Source organism: Lissotriton helveticus, chromosome 5_1 (assembly GCF_964261635.1).
Source record: "Lissotriton helveticus chromosome 5_1, aLisHel1.1, whole genome shotgun sequence".
In the NCBI taxonomy this organism is placed as follows: domain Eukaryota; kingdom Metazoa; phylum Chordata; class Amphibia; order Caudata; family Salamandridae; genus Lissotriton; species Lissotriton helveticus.
This window is the reverse complement of record NC_136065.1, coordinates 693,776,925-693,798,509: the sequence shown is the minus strand read 5'-3', so window position 1 is coordinate 693,798,509 and position 21,585 is coordinate 693,776,925. Positions and strand designations below refer to the sequence as shown.

At 46.2% G+C, this 21,585-nt stretch overlaps 1 protein-coding gene across 5 annotated transcripts in view; it reads left to right on the top strand.

The window, feature by feature from the left end:
• P4HA1 (prolyl 4-hydroxylase subunit alpha 1) overlaps positions 1-21,585 on the top strand; it is a 574,677-nt gene that overhangs the window by 496,905 nt on the left and 56,187 nt on the right. For 3 of the 5 annotated variants that reach the window (XM_078643088.1, XM_078643087.1, XM_078643090.1), the window contains 2 exons: positions 4,243-4,342; positions 9,694-9,747. In XM_078643088.1, the coding sequence (XP_078499214.1) occupies positions 4,243-4,342; positions 9,694-9,747 (154 nt within the window). Of the gene's footprint in view, positions 1-4,242; positions 4,343-9,693; positions 9,748-9,807; positions 9,862-21,585 lie in introns of all 5 variants that reach the window. The other 2 variants (XM_078643091.1, XM_078643089.1) reach the window with 1 other exon arrangement.

Genomic DNA, 21,585 nt, shown 5'->3' with positions numbered 1-21,585 from the left:
GGAGTGGTCTGATATTCCCCAGGACATTTAGCTAGTAGCCAGAACCAGCCCTGATGATGTTGTGAGACTAGGATGTAATCAAGCTTAGATGGCAATCTCATGTCATTGGATATGAATGAGTATTGTCTCTGCTCCGGGTTCTCGGTCCTCCAAAGGTCCACCGAACCCACTGAATTTAAGAGTGGAGTGTCTTCCCTTGGGTTGCCCCCGGAGCATGTCACTTTGTTCCTGTGTCCCTGTAGAGTCATGTTGAGGTCGTCCCCCAGGATTGTGAATGTTTTTTGTGAAGTCAGCGGTCAGTCCCCCAATTTAAATTTCACAATTCTATGTGAGTGCTGCGGCTACCTGGCAGCCGTCCGGGGAGGGGGGTGGGGGGGTAACCCACGTCTACGTATTGTGGGAAGGGACTGTTTATCATTCCAGAATCCAGACTCCCCTGGAGCCTTCCAATGTCAGGGTCTTGCTTGCCAGGAGCTTCACCACACAGCCTCTTTTTAATCTGTTGCTCAGACCGTTGAAATTCCATGAAAGGATCCATAGGCCCTTCTCTCCCAAGCGCTGGGGATCTGACCCCTCTGTTGCAGACACATCACACATCGCTCCTCAAAGAGCTTAAAACTGCCCACCCCCCAGCTCTGTCGCCCGCCTTGTCTACTGTCCTCTTTGGTCTTCCCCTACGTTGTGCTGCCTGCACTCTGTGTACCATGTATGGCCAGCCATCGCCCCAAAGAGACTCCTTGTCTTGTCAGATGATGGTATCCACAGTCATGGGGGTTATCTCTGGCGGCCCCCTTCTTCTTGCTCATTCCCGGTGGCGGAGAATTCCCCATCTGTGCTTTCTCTGTCCACAACCTGTGCCTGTTACCTGCGGTCCAGGCCTCGTGGCTTTGAATGTCTATGACAACCTTTGCCCTCTCAACCTCCGCCTGGATTTTCGTGAGGGTAGACTCTAGTCTGTTTCTACGTGGTGGCCTTTTGCCTCCAGCCAATCACATGCCATCACTTTAGATTTTAAGAACACGGTGTCCTCTCCCAATCTGTTATTTGTAACCTACAAGGTACAGTAGCGCATTTATGTTGCTCAGTTGGCCCAGCACACACTTCACTTACATAAATGTCTCTCTCTTTCTGCTCTTTGGAGGTGTAGTGTGGATCGGTGCTCCGTGGGTGTGCACCACGCACAGGATGTGGTCCCCCTCTCTTCAGTTAAGTAGCCTGACCACTATGCCGCGCGGGCGCAACTCAGGGAGGCGCCCCAGAACCCTATGCACCCTCTCCTCCGTGAACAGTCTCGAGGTTCGTCCCTCCAGCACCATAGAGCCTGAACTGTTCTTCCACAAACAGTTCAGGGGATATGCCCTCTTCTCTCTCTGAAAGACCAATTATCTGGACGTTGTAGTGTTACCAGCGGCCCTCCAAGTCTTCAGACTTCGCTGCCTACCAGACGCGGGATGGTGAAGCGGGGGGGGGAGGAATGTAATAAATAAAAGGACTTACTTTTAATGGCCGGCCGCTGCCTCTCCTCCTTTCTCATCCTCTATATCTTCCTGTCCCGGACGACGGCAGCAGGAAGCACCTGGGCAAACAGGCTCTCCTGAGCCAATCACAGCGCTGCAATGCAGCACTGTTATTGGTCTGCGTGCCGTGGCGTTCAAGACTGGAGCAAGGAGCTTGTGCATGTTCCTGACCAAGCTGTGTAATGAAGCCTAATAGGAACATGCAAAGTGCGCATGAACTGTTTTGTCGGCCCAAAAGGGCCGGGCAAACAGTTCATGCACACTTAGGTAGTGCACACCGCTCCTCCCCTGCTCTGGCCAGCCCCGCCCCTCCCCACTACTAACTGCAATAGGAAAAAATAAAATGATTATAACAATACGTTATTATCTTTTTATTTTATTGTTTTGAATAGTGGGTCTGCAGAGCTCAGCTTATGCAAGTGGTCTCCTTCCCGCTCTTGTTTCTGTCCTATGATGCGGCCCATCCTTGTGTTTTTGCCCCCCAAGCCTCTCCCCTCCAAGGCGGCGCCAGTCACCGGTGGGACTTGGGTCGCGCCACCGCCTCACCTCTTTGAATTTGCCCAGTGGGTCGCTCCGTGTGGGGTAGCAGGGTCGGGGCTGCTGTGCTGGTGCATTATTCCCCCCCCCCACCCCTCTCCCTGCCGCACACCCTCACTCACTACCCTGTCGAGGTGAGTCTTGCTCCCTCTCCTCTTGGTGGCTGCAGCTGCTCACACTGGTATGCCTGCACCCTGAATTCAGAAGTTTTTTGTTTGTTACTTACATCAGTTTGCATGAAAATTGTATTTACATACTTTTTACTATTGCTCATTTGTGGACTTTCTAGAAGAGGTATAAATTCAATTTAGGTTTGCAACATAGAGAAAATATTTACAGAAAAAAGGACTCCTTACAGGGGCACCTTTGTTCATTGCTCTTAGTTCCTTTGTTATTGTACATTTACACAGGCAATTCATTTATATGACCATTTGCACTCTCACAGTACAACAATATAACAAATTCTCGAATAGCAGCTTTGCATCTTTGTCATTGAAGTAGATTTGTCCAAAAAACATTTGTAGGTCTGCAACCCGCTTTCCAACGAAAACTGTAGTCATAGCACTGACCCCTGGCTCCTGAAAAGCAGTTGGATATTACTAAGGTTACATAATATGTCTGCATATATTTTCACTGCTTATATTTATGCACCTATTCATCCAACTCTACTCTCCATAATGCAAAACCATGAAAAGTTGTGGATCTTAACCAAAGGGAATCCTGGCGTTTTTTTGCTGTGATATGTAGCTGAAGAGAGCAGAGGGCTATAGGTTGAAGCTTGATCTCAATGCAGACAGGGTAGAAAGGGATCAAGCAAGTGATAAAGGAACGTGGACAGATGTTGTGTACCTATGAAGAAAAACGATGGCAAATTGTTGGCTTTTGTATTCTGCAACTAAATACAGGATTAAAAAAACTACAGCCCCTTGGATTTTGTTTGCAGTAATAAAACTGGTGTGCTTTTCTGCTCCAAATCTTTGGAACCCTTTCAGTTCAAGTTGGATTTGGCTCGCAAACAACACATCAAGCATTGAAACACCCAACATTTGCACAAAAACACAAACCCAATAAAATACATATAAATAGCATTTTTCTTGTCATGAGATATTTCCTCCCTCGTGGTCTGGTAGTAGTACTGCATAAAATATCATACAGAGACATGTACTTTATATTGCCTGACCTTTTACAGTAGTGAAAAGCCCTAACCGATCCACTGCTGGATAGTCCAACCCTAAGGGCATAATTATGACTACAATGGTCTGATGGACCGCTGTAGCCACAGTGGCAGTGCAGGCACCGCCGGTCCAACCGCCCTATTACTAGTTGTGCAGTTGGACCGACATGGGACCGCTGCAACCCCAGGGATCAGAGATCCCTTACGGTGGTGCGGCAATCTTGAGTCTGCAATATGCTTGGTGGTGACGCTGCGGCACCCCAAATCATATTAAGAGTTTCCTCTCCACCAGTTTTTCGTGGCGGTGAGCCCACCATGAAAACTGTGGCATAGAGGAAACAAAGAGGGCCTACATGGCTCCCGGTTGTCTCAGGGCCATGGGTTGCTTGCAGGAGGGTACGTTGTGCTCCCCTGTGTGCATAAACCCTAGTTCTTGCACTGCATGGACTGCACCTGTCCATGACATGCAGGGACTGCCTTTGACGTTCCCATTGCAGTGCCTTTTTCATAGGTCCCGCTGTAGGTCTGCTAAAGAGCCACTTGCCAGAGACTAAAAAAGTCGTAATTTGGCGGGCGGAGTCAGTAAGGCTTTGGCGGTAGCGTGGTGGCCCCGGTCCAAGACAGCCGAAGTAGTAATTGGGCCCCAAGTATGTTTGATCACTATTGGTTGGAAAATAAAACTTCTATGACTTTTTGAAATTCTTCATGAATTGCAGTAATCAACAGTCTTCAGCGTTTTCAGCAGGTGGCTAGTCCTGGGTCTAGTCCTGGGTCTTACTCTAATCAAATGTCAGTCATTGCACTCACTGATCTGATTAATGTTTTATCTTCAATTTCTTGCCCAGCTTTCACTCTTTATTTGTACCTCTTTGTTATAAGTATTTTAGTCCTAAGCATTAATTGATGCAAAGTAGATTGAGGTATAGAATACAAATGCAGTTGCATCAGTCTTTTGAGAGAAAAAACAATGTGTATGCATCCAACAGAAATACTAAATTTCCTCTTATCTTGTAGTGCTTGGCTATCTGGCTATGAAGACCCGGTGATAGACCGCATTAATGCTAGAATACAGGATATCACTGGACTTGATGTGTCTACAGCAGAGGAGCTGCAGGTATGTTAAATAATAGAATGACCCCACCCAGCCTCCCCCCACCCACATTGGCATTTCCTATGTCCTTCCACTGCTTGCTTTTTCAGGTGCCGTTTTTTATATTTGCTTGACAACTCTACAAGAGTGCATGTGTTTATCCGCTGTCTCTCTTATTTGCTTCTCTCAACTCTCCATTGTGCTCCGTGTTCCTCTCGCCCATATGCTTTCTCCCGCCAACTCCACATTGCTCTTTCACCCGTTTGGTTTCCCTCCCAACGACCCATGCTGCAGCTTGCGCCCCCATGTGACCTCCGCCCTTGTCCCCCATGTTGCTTTCCACTAACCACTTTTTAAAGCCCTCCTGCTTCCCCCACTTATCACCAGTGTTGCCTGTCTCACCTAGTTTTGCTTTCCCTCAGGCATTTTTTCTTTAATTCTTAAGCCATGCGGTCCAGTATCGGGGATGCTGTGACACATGTCTGAAACCACTATCAAAACAAATGGGTACCACCGGCGAGACCCGTTGACTTTGCCAATGCTTGATTTCTTTTCCTATTGAGCTCTTTATATTTGTCTTATTGGACTGGTTGACACACAAACACAATCTAACGTTTTGTTTCCTCCTCCTCTGCCAAAAAAAACTGTGTTCCATACCAGGAATCTTACGCAGGGCATATTTTAAGTTGTGTAGCAAGGATGTGGGGCATGCCATTTTGTAAACTTAAGAGAAGAAAGTTAGCCCAAAGAAACAAGGCCCCAGCCTTCTCAAAACATCTGCTACAGTCTGACGTTTCATGCAATACCAGATCGTATCCCTCCTGTGCTGAAGGAAGAGATCTGTACAAGGCATCTGGATAGTGCTGGAAATGTAGTAGTCTGCATTTGGGTAATCCAAACTAGCAGCAAGTGAGGTATTTGGGTTGAGAAAGAAAGCTGAAGGGAGAGCAAACTCCTGGTCCAGTTAGAAACCTTAACAGAAACAAGGGTTAGAGTGGCAGGAAAGGAGGTGGCTTACACATTAATTGGCTATCTCTAACACCACAAAACCTTTAAGAGGGATAGTGGGAGTGGTTACATTCGTAGGTTTGAGAAAGTGTGGATTGCTAGCTTCTTCTGTTTCACTATTCTTGTGGAAACTCTGATAACACCAACTCTCCAATGTTTTGATGAAGGACTATAGATAGTTACTGGATTTTAAGGCCCGACTTCCTTTGAGGGAAAATATGCATTGCATTGCACTAGTTTGGGACCCTCTGCTTCTGTTGGTTCCCATCTCAGTGCTCTAACCCAGTCTGCACCCCTTTGTTGCCTCTTTCTTCTACATTGATTTTGCCACGTTCATATATTTCATGTTTGTGTACCTTCAGCAACTCTTTCTGATTCTGAATTATGTCCCTAGTCTTCCTCCTTAAGAGCCTCTTCTCTTTCAACTTCGAGTTTGCCTGTTCCACACTTCATGAGCAGTGGCACCCTTCCAGTGACTTTTCAGCCTACTAATTGTGCTGCTTGTCTCTTAGTTCTGTTTACAGACGAGGGACAACCATTTAAGAGTCATGGTACCGCAATATTCAAATTTAGATAGCCATCAGTGCCTAAGGAAATGATGAAATCAGTATCCTCAAAGGTTCAAATGAAGTTTTCCGCTCAGACAGTGTATAGGATCAAACTAGAATAATGCATCCAAGTTTCTTTAAAATGTTTTCATAAATATATCTATATTTTATTTGTAATGTTTGACGATATTAACTTAAACCTAGCAATTGACACTAAATTGGTCTAACAAAACTCAAATAAGTATTGCAAAATTGTTCGTAAATTACTTCTTGGATTCTCTTGTGTTTGTGTATTTTTGCCCATATCCCTGGTGGGACACAGGCTTGCCCTACCTGTATTTCTGCTATATCTTTCCTCCGCAGACTTGTGGATAATGACTGGCAATTTCTTTAGAAGTACTTTTTGGTACTCCTTCAAGTGCCTCAAACACAATCGCTGACAATTAAGTCAGTTTTATTGTGTGCAATTTCTGTTTAAAATACCTGTTGAATTTAATCACCCCCCCCCACACACACACAGCATCATGATGGTGCTATGTTTGCAGATGAGCTCATGCACTGGAATGGGAGAATATCATGAAAACAACTTATATTATTTATTCCCTGTTTCTGTGTGGTTAAAGAGATCATTTGTGCTGTTTGCTCCCAAGATTTGTGTAAGGCTTCCCCAGTCCCAGATTGTGGGAGCAAACGTCTGTGTTTTACTCATCAAGCATGATCCAGTTTTGCAGTTTCCTCACTTGTAGAATTATCCCAGGCGTGCGACTGGATCTGGTAACTTCAAAGCTCTCACGTTCTAGTAGGGGCACTGGCTTTGTCCAGACTCCGTGAGTGGTGTCATATGACATCACGCAGGTCATGAAAGGCTTACCACAGTTCAACGTCATAAGTTCCCTTTTTCCACGCCCTTTAATCAGATCTGAAGCTCTCTCTCTCTTCTGAGAGTCATGAGTTTTTTTCCTCCAAAAAATCCTAATTACTGCGGCTAAATAGAATATTCACCAGAAAGACTGTTAACGCTGGCAATTTACTTTTTCTTTTGGCACAAAAGTGAGGATCACCCGTTTTGCCTCCATGTCACAACCCCTGTCTGCAAAGTGAGTAGCTCTGTGGTTGATTAATATACTTTTTCCTATGGTTAGGAGTATTGAATTGAGCAACTGCCTTAAGTAAATGTGTCTTGTAGACAACTGTTAGTCCTTTGATATGCTTGATTTTTCCACATTGCTCATTCAACTGTGAACTATTCTCATAAAAAGCCTGTAAGTGTCAAATTTATTCTCCCAAGTTAGGAGTATATTTTTGCAGGATTATATATACCAACCAAGGTGCACCGTTTTCTCAGTTATTTTCCTGTTTACTCTAAAACAATGAAAGTGCTGCCATTTTGTGTTTGCGTAGGAGTGTTTGAAAGATAGCTTTTCTTTCCCCTACCAAAATCAAACCTACTGTAGAAAGCAAAGCGCCTGAGGGTCTCTCTCTCTTTAACATCCAATGGTTGTGCGTGTGCGACATAATAACCAAGGCTGATAAGCACAGTTTTAAGGAGTAGACGTTTAGTTCTTTAGATTGGTGGATTTACATAAAAGCAAGAAAGCAAAGAAAGTTATCATAGTGTTATTTTATGCAACTTAAACTGTGCATAATTCTGCGTGTTTTTGTAACAACACATTTCCGCCACACATAGTTTGTAGAATGCACACTGTCTAATTGGGTATTTCATTGCTTAAATGTCCTCCCTTGTATTAAAATAAGAATTCATAAATTCTCTTTAAGTGCGCTGAAAAAGTTTTCCATTTTGTTAAACCAATTCATATAATGAGCAATAACACTTTGCCATTTAAAATGGCGATAACTACTTACTAGAAGCTACACTCTGCAAGTGTTATTCTACAATATGTGGACCAATAAAGAACATGGGAAAGAAAGGTTATGCTGTCTAAAGGAGAGATCGGTCACTGGAAGTCCAAACACCAACCTTCCATACCCCACCTTCACACTCGCTCCACCCCCTCTGTTTGCTGTGGGGGCAATGGTTTACTTTAGCCAAAGACACAAAGAAGAGTTACAAGCGTAAGCCCACAGCCTTCTAGTATTCCTCCCTCTGCTTATGAAGTCCAGGAAGTACTGTCGTTCAGAATATATCCATCCTACCAATAGGGACCATTCAAAGTTGTGCAGAAGACCAAAGTGAAGCCTTGTTCATGGTGTGGACTTCTTTCTTCATAATCTGGAGGTCACACAGTCTCCGTTCCATTGCACAATTCACATAGGGAAACTAAGGTATTACTGAAGGCAAAAACAATACCTGCGCCCAGGGTCCTGTGGTGCAAGTCTGAGCACCTCTTGAATATCCATAGGTGTACCTGTCTTTTCACTCGGAACATCAAATTGGAAAAAGCAAAGCAGCTGTCCCTCAATATCGTCCCGCTCTCGCACACATGATATTCTAAGAATCCTTTCTGTTTGTTCCGTTGTCATATTCTGCAAGTATTCAACCTGTTGCTCTAGATGAACTATGCAGCCTAACGCAACGCCTTAAAACGTCTCTTGATCAGTAACCTCTCTTTAAGAACCTGCTTTTATTTTTTGACTCTGGACTGTATTTCTTTAAGACCGTCATCATTTTTGAGACCTTGCAATCAGTATTGTTTGTGGTAGCCGGCAGTTCCTTGAGTAGAACAAACAGTGTGATCTCACTCTTAAGTTCGGATGCCATGCGTGGGTCTCTTCCTCCAAGCTTCTATGTGACAAGTTAACCATAGTCTGGTGCAGTTAGAAAGTCCTTTATCGCCTTTGCCTTCTTTGGTGTGTCATTTGAGAGTGCGGTGTTCCAGATAACCACATTGGTATCCCCAGAGAGCCTCCTGACAGTAGTATTATGCGCAGGCACCTTGGGGGGCCTTGCAAAATCTGGAATCCTCTGGTATTGGCTTCCTTAATTATTCAGATGGGTGAATGGCTGAAACACCTGTCTAACGACTGCACCCTGGTCTGCATGCTTGGCTGCCCTCTGAGTTGTCCCATTGGCTAGGGCTTGAAGTAGGCATAGAGTGTACTGGTTTAACCATGTTGTAGCTTTTATTTTTTATTTTGTGCGACCCTTCCTCATCATCTAGAATGTGTAGGCAGAGAACCGGCAGCAGCTTAAGTGTGCACAAATTCAGCAGCTTAAGTGTGCACAAATTCAGAATAGCAGAGGAGTTAATCATACTATGATCTTGCACTCTAGTCCACATGTGTATGGTGGGTGCCAACTCAACAGGTTCCTGTCTTCGACCACCTCGTTTTAGTTTCTCTCGTAATCCAGAAAAAAGTAAAAAAAATGTGCTTTATAACCACGCCACACCAAGGTTTAAGTAGGATGCTATCATTTTGCTTTGTTGTGTAGTTCAGAGCAGAATGCTTGGACTTGCATTTTATATTTGAAGGCTGGGTTTAAATTTGGGGTACATTAGATACCCCCCTTCTCCCCCACCTTTTACTATTATGTCCCTTGAAAGTGAAAGTATCAGCATAACGTCTAGCTTGGAGTTACTGATTTACTGCCCTGTGGACGTTAAAGGTGTCTGTTAATAAAATGATGAGATCAAATATGAGGTAAAGTGAGTTGAAGGCACGTAAATGAATTAAAATGGACCAGCTGAGGACCAAATAGTTGATTTGTTTGTCATCTTCATAGTAGGGCTCATCCTGCATTTGTTCACCGATTGTTTCAGAGTATTTTGATTCTGTGAAAATATACAGAATTCTCGTTGTACCCAAATAATTCTTAGTTGTTGTGCTTCACTGGATGTTTTGCTTTTCATGTCACTGTAGGTTGCCAACTATGGTGTCGGAGGCCAATACGAGCCTCATTTCGATTTTGGAAGGGTAAGTCCAACTGCATTTACTTCTTTATGTTTCCCATGCCCTTTTCTTTTCTCTTTCCAGGTGGCAAATTATGGCATGGGAGGACAGTATGAGCCTCACTATGACTTTGCACGGGCAAGTAGATTTGAGAGGCAAAACAACCTCTCAGTTTAGCCATATTGTCTGTCCCACTTCATTTTGAAAAATCCGAAGTCGCTTGCGTGTTCTAATAAGACTATGGATTTTGTTCAATAAAACACCAGCTGATTTAAATCTATAAAACATTATTTGTATTGTTTTGACATCTGGAAAAAAATAATTGATTGGAATGGTGACTTGCACATTTTGAATATTTAACACAATGGTTAATCCTATGTGGTCATCATTGTCTGACATCCATTTATATAACTTATTGCCGATCCACGTAAATCGGTAGAAGTTATGGTTACAGCTGGTTGTTTACTGGGCCTTTAATTTGCATGTACTAATTGTATTGACTTTCATATTTTATGTTTTCAGTGTTGTAATGTCCTATTACCCAAAGCCCATTTTGTTTATTACTGTTTGCCGAAGTCAGCAAAATAATATCCCAGCAATATTGATGTTCTGTCAAATATAAATACATCATATACCTCTGACATTAACATAGTACCGTAGACTAATTTTAGTGGAAAAATAAGATGATCAGTAATTACAGTAGCTTCAAGTCAATCTCTGTGCATAATCAAATACTTGTACATCCTGGCTTTTTCATTTGAGAAGTATTTCAACTTCACTTTGTATGCTGTGTCAGTATATCATACCCCTAGATACATGTTACCTTTTTTTAACACCTAGCAAGACTGATTGTAAGTGGGAAAGCATTGGAGTTGTCTGTTGAAGGAAAGGAGAGCAAACATATTTTAGTAGTGGCTGTCAAAGCAAGTTTCCTTTACCTCATCCATTCCCCTCTTTGCTGATAAGGTTTTTTATTTAGCTTTTATTAAAAAACTGAGGGTGCGAATCAGTTTGCTTGAATCGGATGACCGAGGAAAGCATGGACAATCTGCATTAGGCCCTGACTGGTCTTTATCCCTTGTCTTGTACAAATGTGGACTCGGTTCCAGTAAGTTGGTGAACCCTTCCATCAGTTTTTATACATTTGTTGCCTTTTCCTACATATTTAAGAGGACTCTATGAACTTGTATACAGGATGACAGCATTGTTTGGTGCCCAATAGAAATTACCTCACACAGACCCTAGCAGTTAAAAATTACTCTTGTTCCAGACCTATGATTTCTAGTGCTCAGGATAGGTCACGTGGGTTTCACATTGAAAGGTCCCTTATTTCAGCAGCTAGTCCTACTTTAGTCCATTATTATGAGGTATAAGTAGGCCTATATGAAAATTAAGTTTTACTCCACATATCCTGAAGGAAAGTCATTTTCATCATTTAAGTGGACTAGAGTACTGAATTGCCAAGCCTTTGCTGTACAACCCCGGTAAACTGAAAATGAAAACGTAAGCTGTTCCTGCATTCTACAGTCTTGTTGGGGCAGGGACTTCAAGCCGCAGACTCCCTGGCCCCGAGTTAACTCGCCAGTGCGCCCGTAGGCGCCTAAAGCATCGTCATCCCAGAGCCTGTTGGCAATAAAAAGGTGAGAGATCTATCAACAGCCCATTTGTGCAAAAGGGCTATTGACCCTGGTCCTGCCAAAATTGGGAAATCTAAACAAACCAGCAGACTGGGGGCAAAAAGAAAGAAGCTCAATGATAGGACATCTGATTTTGGAGGACCCGGATATGAATGCACAAGTGTCTATGAATTACCCATTATGGGTAATGAACCTGGGGGTGGACTTGCAAGTCTAATTTAGATCCATTGTAAAAGAAGGGCTTAGTTTCCTAGTATCATAGGTCGATAAACTGGCAGAATCATTTGAATCCTTGGTGGGTAGGCCAAGCCCAACCTTAGGGAAAGGAACAGATAGTAGCTGTCAGGCTGATGTTGACACCCAAACACCCGAAATTAGATTAGAACCCCCATCTGTCCAAAATCCAATCTCTACCTCTGACCCCAATAGGGCTACTCGCGAGCCCAGGAGTAGAGATACGGCACATCCTAGTACATTAATCAAGCAAAATAATATGAAGCAGCACGGGCATTGGCATTGAGGGGAGTGGGTTGGAAAAGAGTCCAGCAATGGGCATAGCTAAGATAGTAGCGACCTGCCTTCCATTAACCGAACCCCTGCCTCCTCCCCGTATGTTATCGTTTTACTAGGTGTACCTGAGCTCAAGTAAGGGCAGAGGGAATACATATATTGAATTGAAGAACAAATGCATGTTTTGGTTGGCCAGGGGGAGGCAATTTTCCTATGAGAATGCGGGAGAGATTCTTATGACTCGTAGAGTCAGGTGGGTGGGAAACTGATCTAAAGATGTGCATGGGGATAGCATAGTGATTCATTAAAAAAAAAACCTTTTATTTTATGTTTAAATCACTATAGCCAAGATGAGGGAATTAGGTCCTTACCGCAAGTTTTTTTTTTATATTTCACACCAATTACCAACAACCAACGCACATATCAGCCATGGACAGGGAATGTGGAAGCAGATTCACCAGCACTCAAGACAATGGTACCAACCCCCCAGACTTCTACTATTTAATATACCCACAGTTAATAGATATGGGGTTTTAGAAGAGGTTTATTGACTTACTATAATGCAGTACACAGAACATGCAACTAAATGTCAGGAGAAAACTAGGGAGAGGGCCAATTTAAATGTAGCATTTTATTTCCCAATCGTTAAGCTTGGGCCAGGGGTAGGTGGCCAGAAGGAGTCCCCTGTCATAACCCCTTTAGGTGGGGCTAGGCAGGCTGGTTGTGTAAGCCAAACTGCTGTGTGGGGTGATTGTCCGATGACGCATCTGTAAGCCCAACCACAGGGTTGACCTAACTGTGTCCCAGGCCAAAGCTCATGTATTCTTAACTGACTCCAACCCTCCAGTGCTTGCAGCTGATAGTATCAAGGTTTCCAATAGAGCCCCGGCGATTTGACAAAATGAGCAACAGAGAGCAGACAGGCCATCCAGCGCTAACTCTAGGTCACCTATGCCAGGTAATATACAGATTCAATAAAGATAAGGGTCTTATCCTGTAATGTTGCGGGCCTTCGAAATAAATTGGACAATCCGGACTGGGGGGCTTTTTTGGACCAATGTGATATTTTCATGTTCCAGGAAACCTGGGATAGGGAGGAGGCACAGCAGTAGGTTTTGCATCTTTTATCATAGCTGCAACCACCAGGGGCAAGAGTAGGCCCTCGGGCAGGCTTTGTATGTGGGTCAGTCTCATCTGGGCTGTTTAGTTATGCAGCAGGAGCTTTCTTCTTATGACATCCAGTGCATTCTTCTGACATTTACTACTAATGTCAGAATTGCTCTGGTGAATGTCTACTCCAGACCTGTCAACAACAGCCTTGAATCACCAACCTTTTACCACCTGGCCGCCTTTACATCTACTATGCCCAATAACCATTGGATGGTTATTGGCGGTGACTTTAATTGCCAGTTTTAGCCCTTGAATGATGTTAATGAAGAAATGCCAAGTGAATAAGATCTGTTCTGGGCTGTTCCGAAGGCAGGCATACCACCTACCAGGGCCTGCACATCGCTTGTGCTCCAGATTCAACCTTCACCCTGAACCACTCGTTAAGGTCAAGTAATGGCCAAACTAAATCAGATACACCAGGTAAACATACTTTTAATGGACCAGGTCACTCCATCATAGACTACATCCGGGTTGATATCAGGATGTGGCACCGGGTGGTGGACTTTGTTTTCTCCAACCGACACAACAGTGATCATAACGCCCTGATTGTGGAGATAGAACTGCCGATTAGTAAAGGAGTTTCTGGTTCCAATATACCGCCAGATAATAGATTAGTACTGACCATCAACCGAAAGAGTCCGGTGGGCAGCTATACAGCAATCTAGGGTAAGGATGGCTTCGCTGTATGGTTCAGTTATTCCATGCTTAGTGACAGCGGAACAATCTATTTCTACAGATGGCACCCTCATCTCCATTGAGCAAGTCACAGAGACCCATGAGCTGCTGACATCTACTCTGGCTGGTATATTATTTCCATTGTTACAATTAAGTGGGCATAAAAAGGCCAAACATCCCTGGTTTAATGGCAGTTGTCGGAGGGCGAAGTCAGCTATGATAGAGGCAATCAAATCTAAGGAAAGACCCCTAATTAGAGTAAAAAAGGGCGCTATATAGAGCTGGCATCATTGAAGCAAAAAAAGTGTGGGAGATGGATAAGTGGGATTCCCAGAAGCAGGACCTAGCTGATCACAATATGAAGGCTTTCTGCTGTATAGTTAACACCGGTAGTAGGGAAGGGAAGCAGGCCATTGAAATAAACATTGCAGCTGATAAATGGAAAGCACATTTTGGGCTTCTATACCCAAGGCTGGAGGATGAGGGTAAAAAATCAGCATAAGATATTGTTCCCCTGTAGAATATGTGCTTTGAGGCCCCCCAGATAAAACTCTTAGAGATAAGTAGTGCCCTAAGTAAATTTGCCCCCTCTAAAGCACCAGGTCTTGACAAGATTCCAGGGGACCTCTTCCGTGCCGAGCAAACCATCTGGGCCCCTTATCTATGGATCCTGTTTAATGCCATACTGCAGGGAATGGCTATTCCAGCAACGTGGGCTGGGGCAGAAATCCAGCCAGTCCATAAAAAGGGTTCACCGCTTCTCCCCTCCAATTACAGGCTCATAAGCCTTACAGATGTTAGCCAGAAATTTTTTGCCAAGGTATTGCTGGTTCATCTCCAATCTTGGATGGATGAATAAAAAATATAGAGCCCGTTTCAAGCTGGCTTTAGAAAAACACGTCTACTATAGACCAAATATTTAGACTCCAACTCTTATTTGATCTTTGTGGATTTAAAATCTACGTTTGATCTAGTACCAAGAGATAACTGTGGGCTGTTCGAAGTGATCTAGGGGTGCCACTCAATCGTTGTCATATGCTTAGGCATTTACACAAAGGTATCTGAAAGAGACAAATAGTTATGGACTCCTTACCTTAGAATTACCCCCCAGGCGTCAGACTAGATCCAGAGAAATTATTTCGTGTTGCCACCCCTCCGCGTCGGTAGGTGTCGTCGGTCGACTCCCCATTTGTCATTGGCGTTGTGATCGCTAAATGACGTTGCCGTATCTACTTATGCACCGCCCTCCCGCGCTGACGTCCGTTCTTTCTTTTTCCGCGCCAGCCAGCGCAGATCCGGAGAGAGCGGTACCTCTAGTCACTTTTTGACTACTTTTATTTCGACTTTTGTTGACTTCTTTTTGAGTTGTTCAACTCCTGGTGCACGCAGGGATGTGCATCCTCGAACCAGCTTCAAGGCATGCCACTCCTGCCTTTGATGTTTAGAGTGGGACCACACCCGAAGTCGTGCTCCGACTGACAGACCATGAACCTGAAGTCTTTGCGGGAGCGGTCCCAAAAGTTTCTCGAAAGCTGCTCTGTGCCGCTCAAGGTCCCGGTCGAGCGGGAGGTCGTGGCACTGGTCGCAGAGCCATCACCACCACTCCTCGTCCAAGTCTTCATCTTCGGGTAAGTCGAAGCACAAAAAGAAGGCGACGATGCATCTTCGCGTTCTCCCCTTCTGTCGCCAACGCCACATTGGATGCGATTGGCTCCACCCGCGGAGCCGGTTGGGTCGACTCCGAGCCACCCTCACTTCCTGGGAGCCGGGGCGACCCCTGCCCAACTTCGTAGTTTATACGAAACCCTCCACTCTATTTTCCGGCAGCCCGACTCCGCCGGTGCGCCATCAGGTCCTGCGGAGTCTGCTGGGGCTCTAGGCCTTCGATGCCGGGTACTTCGGATCCTCACCGGTCGACCTCACGACACCTCCTCTGACGCCGAATCCACTGAGGACACCTCCGTCCCCTCGGACGCTGGTTGTGTCCCCAGTCCGTGTCAACCCCGGCCTTCATCCTGACCTGTAAAGAAAATACAATACCCCAACAGGTAAACTTCAAAAGACAATTGTTCTTGTATGCATAAAGCATTACACGGACATGAAAAAAGGAGACACTTATTCAGATAACTTCGATATAGTAATTATTCTTGTTTTCTAGTATTCAAAGGAGGTAAGGTCATATTCAAACAGTTTAAACAGCACACAGTTGAAAGATTCATATGACAACCGAAAAAACTTGGTGCTCAATATACACAGGTGGTCTGTGGCGAATTGAGGGAGTGGACAGCGTGAACGGTGCAATGTGAGGCCGAATCCCCCCGACCGGACTGAGGCTTTTCTCCAATACAGCACCGAAAACGAGATAACCATGTCCTGAAGATGGTCCCAATTGATCAAGGACCAAAACGTCGTCGACTCTACAGCGCTACTATAGGCGCATCTTTCATTGTGACTCTATTGGAATTGTGATATAAAGTCACTATTACTTTGTCACGCACTGAGCCACTCACTGTACAATTATTTCACCTTGTTCACATTACTATATCGAAGTTATCTGAATAAGTGTCTCCTTTTTTCATGTCCGTGTAATGCTTTATGCATACAAGAACAATTGTCTTTTGAATTTTACCTGTTGGGATATTGTATTTTCTTTATACCTTTGAAACCCTAATCCCGACTAGGTTTATGGGTCACACTCCTGTTATCTCTTACAACTTCATCCTGACCTGGACACGGAGCTGGACAGGCATCAGCCAGCGCCGAACCTGCGATGAGTGGTACTTTTGTGCCAGTGTTCTATCCCAGGGTTTCTTATCGCTCTGAGTGGCAGCCGGAAGAGGATGAGAAGGACTGGGAGGGGTCTGCTGACCCTCTAGCTGACCAGTTGAGTGAACTGGACCGAAAGGAGGAGTTGGGTGTTGCCAGTGGTCTGGATACTTCACCAGTTCCTGGTATGCTGTCTCCCCCTACGTGGCTATGGAGGAGTGAGCCTCATACGCAGTGATGTTGGTGTAGGGCGGCTGAGGCCTTAAACCTTGAGCGTCCTACGGTGGTGGTCAGGGCTAACCTCCTGACATAAGGTGCTTCAACCGGCAGCAGGCTCTTCGAAGCTCCTGATGCCGTTCAAGGAGGGCCTTACTGACATCCTTCTGGGCACCTGGTCAAAGCCTACTACAGGGGCTCCTGTAGATAGGATGATTGCCCGACTCCACTGCCCAGCGCCGGGCAACCCCACTTTTCCTCTCCCAACACCTTACCCCTGAGAACTTGGTTGTCCAAGCCTCTGCGTCCCCGAGTTACCCTTCCGCACCTCCAGACTGGGAATCCAAGAAACTGGAGCAGTTTGGGAAGAAGATTTTTTCTTCTGCCAGTTCAGGACTGCAGTCTGTGAACACTGCATGTCTCTTGGGCTGTTATTCCTATTCTGTGTGAGATACCGTTGCACAGGTGCTGCCTCAGTGTCAGGTGGAGGCGCGGACAATACTCTCCCAAGCTATTGCTGAGGGAAGAGACGCAGCCAAGTTTGCGATCTGTTGTGGTCGCGACACCGCCGATTCACTGGGCAGAGCGATTTCCACGACAGTGGCGCTACACTGTCACGCCTGGCTTTTCTGGGGATGTTCAGAACACTCTGATGGACATGCCTTTCGATGGCACTCGCCTTTGAAGTGACCAGGCAGACAGTGTGTTGGAGAGTTTTAAGGACTCGCGGGCTACGGCCAAGTCCTTGGGCCTTTTGGCCACGCACACTCCTTCGGCTTCTGCTTTTCACTCCTATCTTGGCCAAGGAAAGGGCGCCCAAACACGTGGGACCCGCAAAGGTGGGTCACTGGGCCAGCGGGCGGGTCAGTCCACCACCTCCCCTGCTACCACTGCCTCCAAACCTTACTAGTCTGGTGTTTCAGGCCCACCAAATGCCAGTGGGCGGCAGGATTTGCCATCACCTCCCCCACTGGTGCACCATCACTTCGGACAGGTGGGTTTTACAGATTGTCCGAAGGGGCTACTCCTTCCCCTTCAAGACCACCCTTCCAGGCATGCTACCTCAGTACCACCGCATGTCGGGGATCACTTGGCACTTTTCCAGCAGGAAGTTCCGGCCCTCTTGGCCATCAAGCACGTTCCGACGCCAGAAGTAGGTTGTGGTTGTTACTCCCTCTACTTCCTGGTTCCAAAGAAGGACAAGGGCCTGTGTCCTATCTTAGACCTTCGGAACGTCAATTGCTTCCTCCGGAAGAAGTTCAAGATGCTCACACTTGCTCAGGTCTTGTCTGCCCTAGACCCGTAAGACTGGATGGTAGCGTTGGATTTGCAGGACGATTATTTCCATATTCCAGTCCTGCCAGTCCACCGGCGTTACCTGCGGTTCACGGTAGGCCACGAGCACTTTCAGTTCGCTGTGCTCCCTTTTGGCCCTACCAGCGCCCCTCGGGTGTTCAGGAAAGTGGTGGCAGTGGTCACGGCTCATCTGCGCAGATCAGGGGTTTCAGTCTTCCCCTATCTCGAGGACTAGTTGTTGAAGGCGGGCTTGCTCCAGGCAGTCATCTCCCACCTCCAGACTATGGCTGACCTCCTGCATTTGCTGGGGTTTTCCATCAACGTGCCTAAGTCGCATCTTATTCCCTTTCAGAAGCTCCTCTTTATTGGAGCGGTTCTGGACACGGCGCAGTTTCCGTTTATCCTCCCTGAACAGCGAGTCCGGGACATTCGAGCTATGATTCTGATCTTTCGGCCCTTGTCCTGGGTTTCGGTCAGGTTGACCTTGAGGCTGCTGGGCCTCATGGCCTCCTGCATCCTGTTGACCAATCATGTCAGATGGCATATGCGGGCTCTGCAGTGGGACCTGAAGTTCCAGTGGGCGCAACATCAAGGGGCCCTGTGAAAGTACGTCCAGATCTCGGAGGGCACTGCACAACAGTTGCAGTGGTGGCTCACGAACCAGCATTGGGTCAGCGGCAGATCCCACTCCGTTCCCCAACTGGAGCGCACAGTGGTGACGGATGAGTCACTCCTGGGATGGGGCAGCCACATGGGAGAGGCAGTGATCAGAGCCCTCTGGTCTCCGGCGGAGTCCAGGCTCCATATCAACCTTCTGGAGCTTTTGCTACTTGCACTGAAGGCATTCCTTCCTTCCTTTTGTCAAGGGGAGAGTAGTGCAGATGTTCACCGACAACAACGCCGCCATGTGGTACTGCAACAAGCAAGGCGGGGTGGTTTCATGGACCCTATGTCAGGAGGCTCTGCGTCTCTGGACATGGCTGTAACGTCAAGGCATTTCCTTTGTGGTTCAACACTTGGCAGGTTCTTTGAACACCATGGCGGACGAACTCTGCCGCAGGTGAATTGATGAATCACGAATGGCTTCTTGACTCGGAGGTGGCGCAATGTCTCTTTCAACAGTGGGGAGAGCATTGGTTAGATCTATTCTTCATAGAAGAGAACGCGCAATGTCAGCAGTACTGTGCATTGGAATTTCCAAGGCGGCACTCGCTTGGCGACACTTTTCGTCACGAGTGGAGTTGCGGTCTGTTGTACGCCTTTCCGCCTATACCACTTCTACCCAGAGTGCTGAAGAAGATCAGACGCGACCGGGCCCAAGTCATTCTTGTGGCTCCGGACTGGGCTAGAAGAGTTTGGTATTCCGAGCTACTCAGTATGAGCGTGGATACCCCGATCCGACTGCCTCTTCAGGAGGATCTTCTGCCGCAGCAGCAGGGTACGGCCCTCCACCCGAACCTGTCCAGCCCCACCTCCTTGCGTGGAGATTGAGTGGTGACAGTTGATTCCATTTGCATTGCCTCCTGAAGTCTGATCTCATTCTTAGCTTCACTAAATTGGTATAATCCTGCAGGTGAAACAAATTTGTAGCATGGTGCACAGCAAAGGCTGTAGATCCCCTTTCTGCCCCCCTTTCAGAAGTCCTTATGTTCCTTCTTTCTTTGTCCCGGCAGGAATCTGCTCTGGGCACTATTAAGGGATATCTTTCAGTAATTTCGGCCTGTCTCAGGCTCCTCGATCATCCCACTCTTTTCAAGTCTCCAGTAGTCAGTAGATTTCTAATAGGCGTTACTCACCTTTTTCCTCCTATTCCATTTGTGATGCCGCAGTGGGACTTGAATCTGGTTCTTACTTATTTGCTGTGCGCTCCTTTTGAGCTGCTTCACAACTGTCCTCTTCGTTTACTGACTTTAAAGACTGCTTTCCTGGTTGCCATCACCTCCGCTCGGCGCGTGAGTGAGCTCCAGGCTCTTTCCTGTAAACCTCCTTTTCTGTCTGTTCATCCCGACAAGGTTGTGCACCGCACTCGTCCTTCCTTCCTTCCAAAGGTTGTTCCTGCCTTCCACATTGGGCAAACTATCACTCTGCCCACTTTCTTTCCACCTCCGCACCCTTCCAGAGAGGAAGAGAGGCTCCACCGTCTGGACCCAAAATGTGCGCTCTCATTGTAACTGAATCGCACACAACAGGTCCCGGTGGTTGACCACCTCTTTGCTGGCTAAGTAGGCGCCAAGAAAGGCCGGGCTGTACACAAGAGGACTATCTCCCCCTGGGTCGTCTTGTGTATAAAAGCCTGTTATTCTTTGGCTAAAAAGGAACCACCGGTGGGGCTTCGTGCCCATTCTACCAGGGCGACAGCAGCTACTACTGCATTGGGAAGTGGTGTCCCCCTGCCAAGCATCTGTCAGGCAGCCACGTGGGCCTCGCTGCACACTTTTACTAAGCATTATTGCCATGACTGCCTATTCCGTAGAGACAACATCTTTGGCCGCTCTGTTCTCCGTGACTTTCCTGTGTGAACTTGGTTCGCAGACCCACCACCTTTCAGGGCCCTAGTTTCAATACACCAGTGGTCAGTATCCTGCATTCCTGGCACGGAAAGTCGTGTACAGAACTGAAGTCCGCTAGCGAGGGCAGCATTTAAGTAGCTGTCACGACGTCTAAGTAGCTGTCGCGACATCATCCTGGCGATCATGACGCCTAGGACGGACGCGGAGCCGCACGACGCCACCTTCCGACTCGCAGGGGTACTGCTGACCAAAACTTTCCGGATCCAGTCTGACGCCTGGGGGTAAGGAATCTATCACTAACTAATGTCTCTTACAGAAATATCGTTATCGAAGGTAAGTAACTTGTGCATTCAGAGCATCTGGATCTACAGCAGTACAAGCTACAAACACATTTCTGTAGGGTTATTGGCATTTTCTTTTCCTTTCCCTAGAAACATAACTGAAATTGCAAAATTATATATTTCACTAATTTATCATGGTATAATTGCATTTTTCACAGCCCTCCTGACATCCATCACCTAAAATGAGTTTATGGAGATTTTCTTTTTACAAAGTGCCCAGTCTTGCCTGAAAATAGCTTTTTGCCACCAAAAGGCATGAAATGAAACCAGGTTGAAGTGTATTGCTTTACTCAAGACTTTCTAAAAGTACTGGTATGCATGTCTTATCCCAACCCTACACAAAAGCTATGCATGTTGTTAGCCATTAAAGAGCACTTAGAATTATTTTACGAGCTGCTTTTATCGTAACTACTGGTAAAGAGGTAGCTCTTCCTGACCATTCCCCTTTGCATGGTCAACATGTTTCATCTTAGGAGCCAGAATCGCTCAGCATTCGTCAGGACCGTAAATGTAATCCTCCGGCGGTATGCACGCGCTAAGGCGCACCCAACCGTGAGGATATAAATGTGAAAAAAAATTGTAAAAATTGTAATGAATTACTCACGGATTTACCCGTGGGGGCACGCTCAGTAATTTACTGGGGCCTTCTATCTGTAGGGAGGAAGCAGAGCAGTAATTCAAGAGACATATTAATCACATGATTACATTTATACCTTGTAACAGAAATCACAGGGCAGTGTT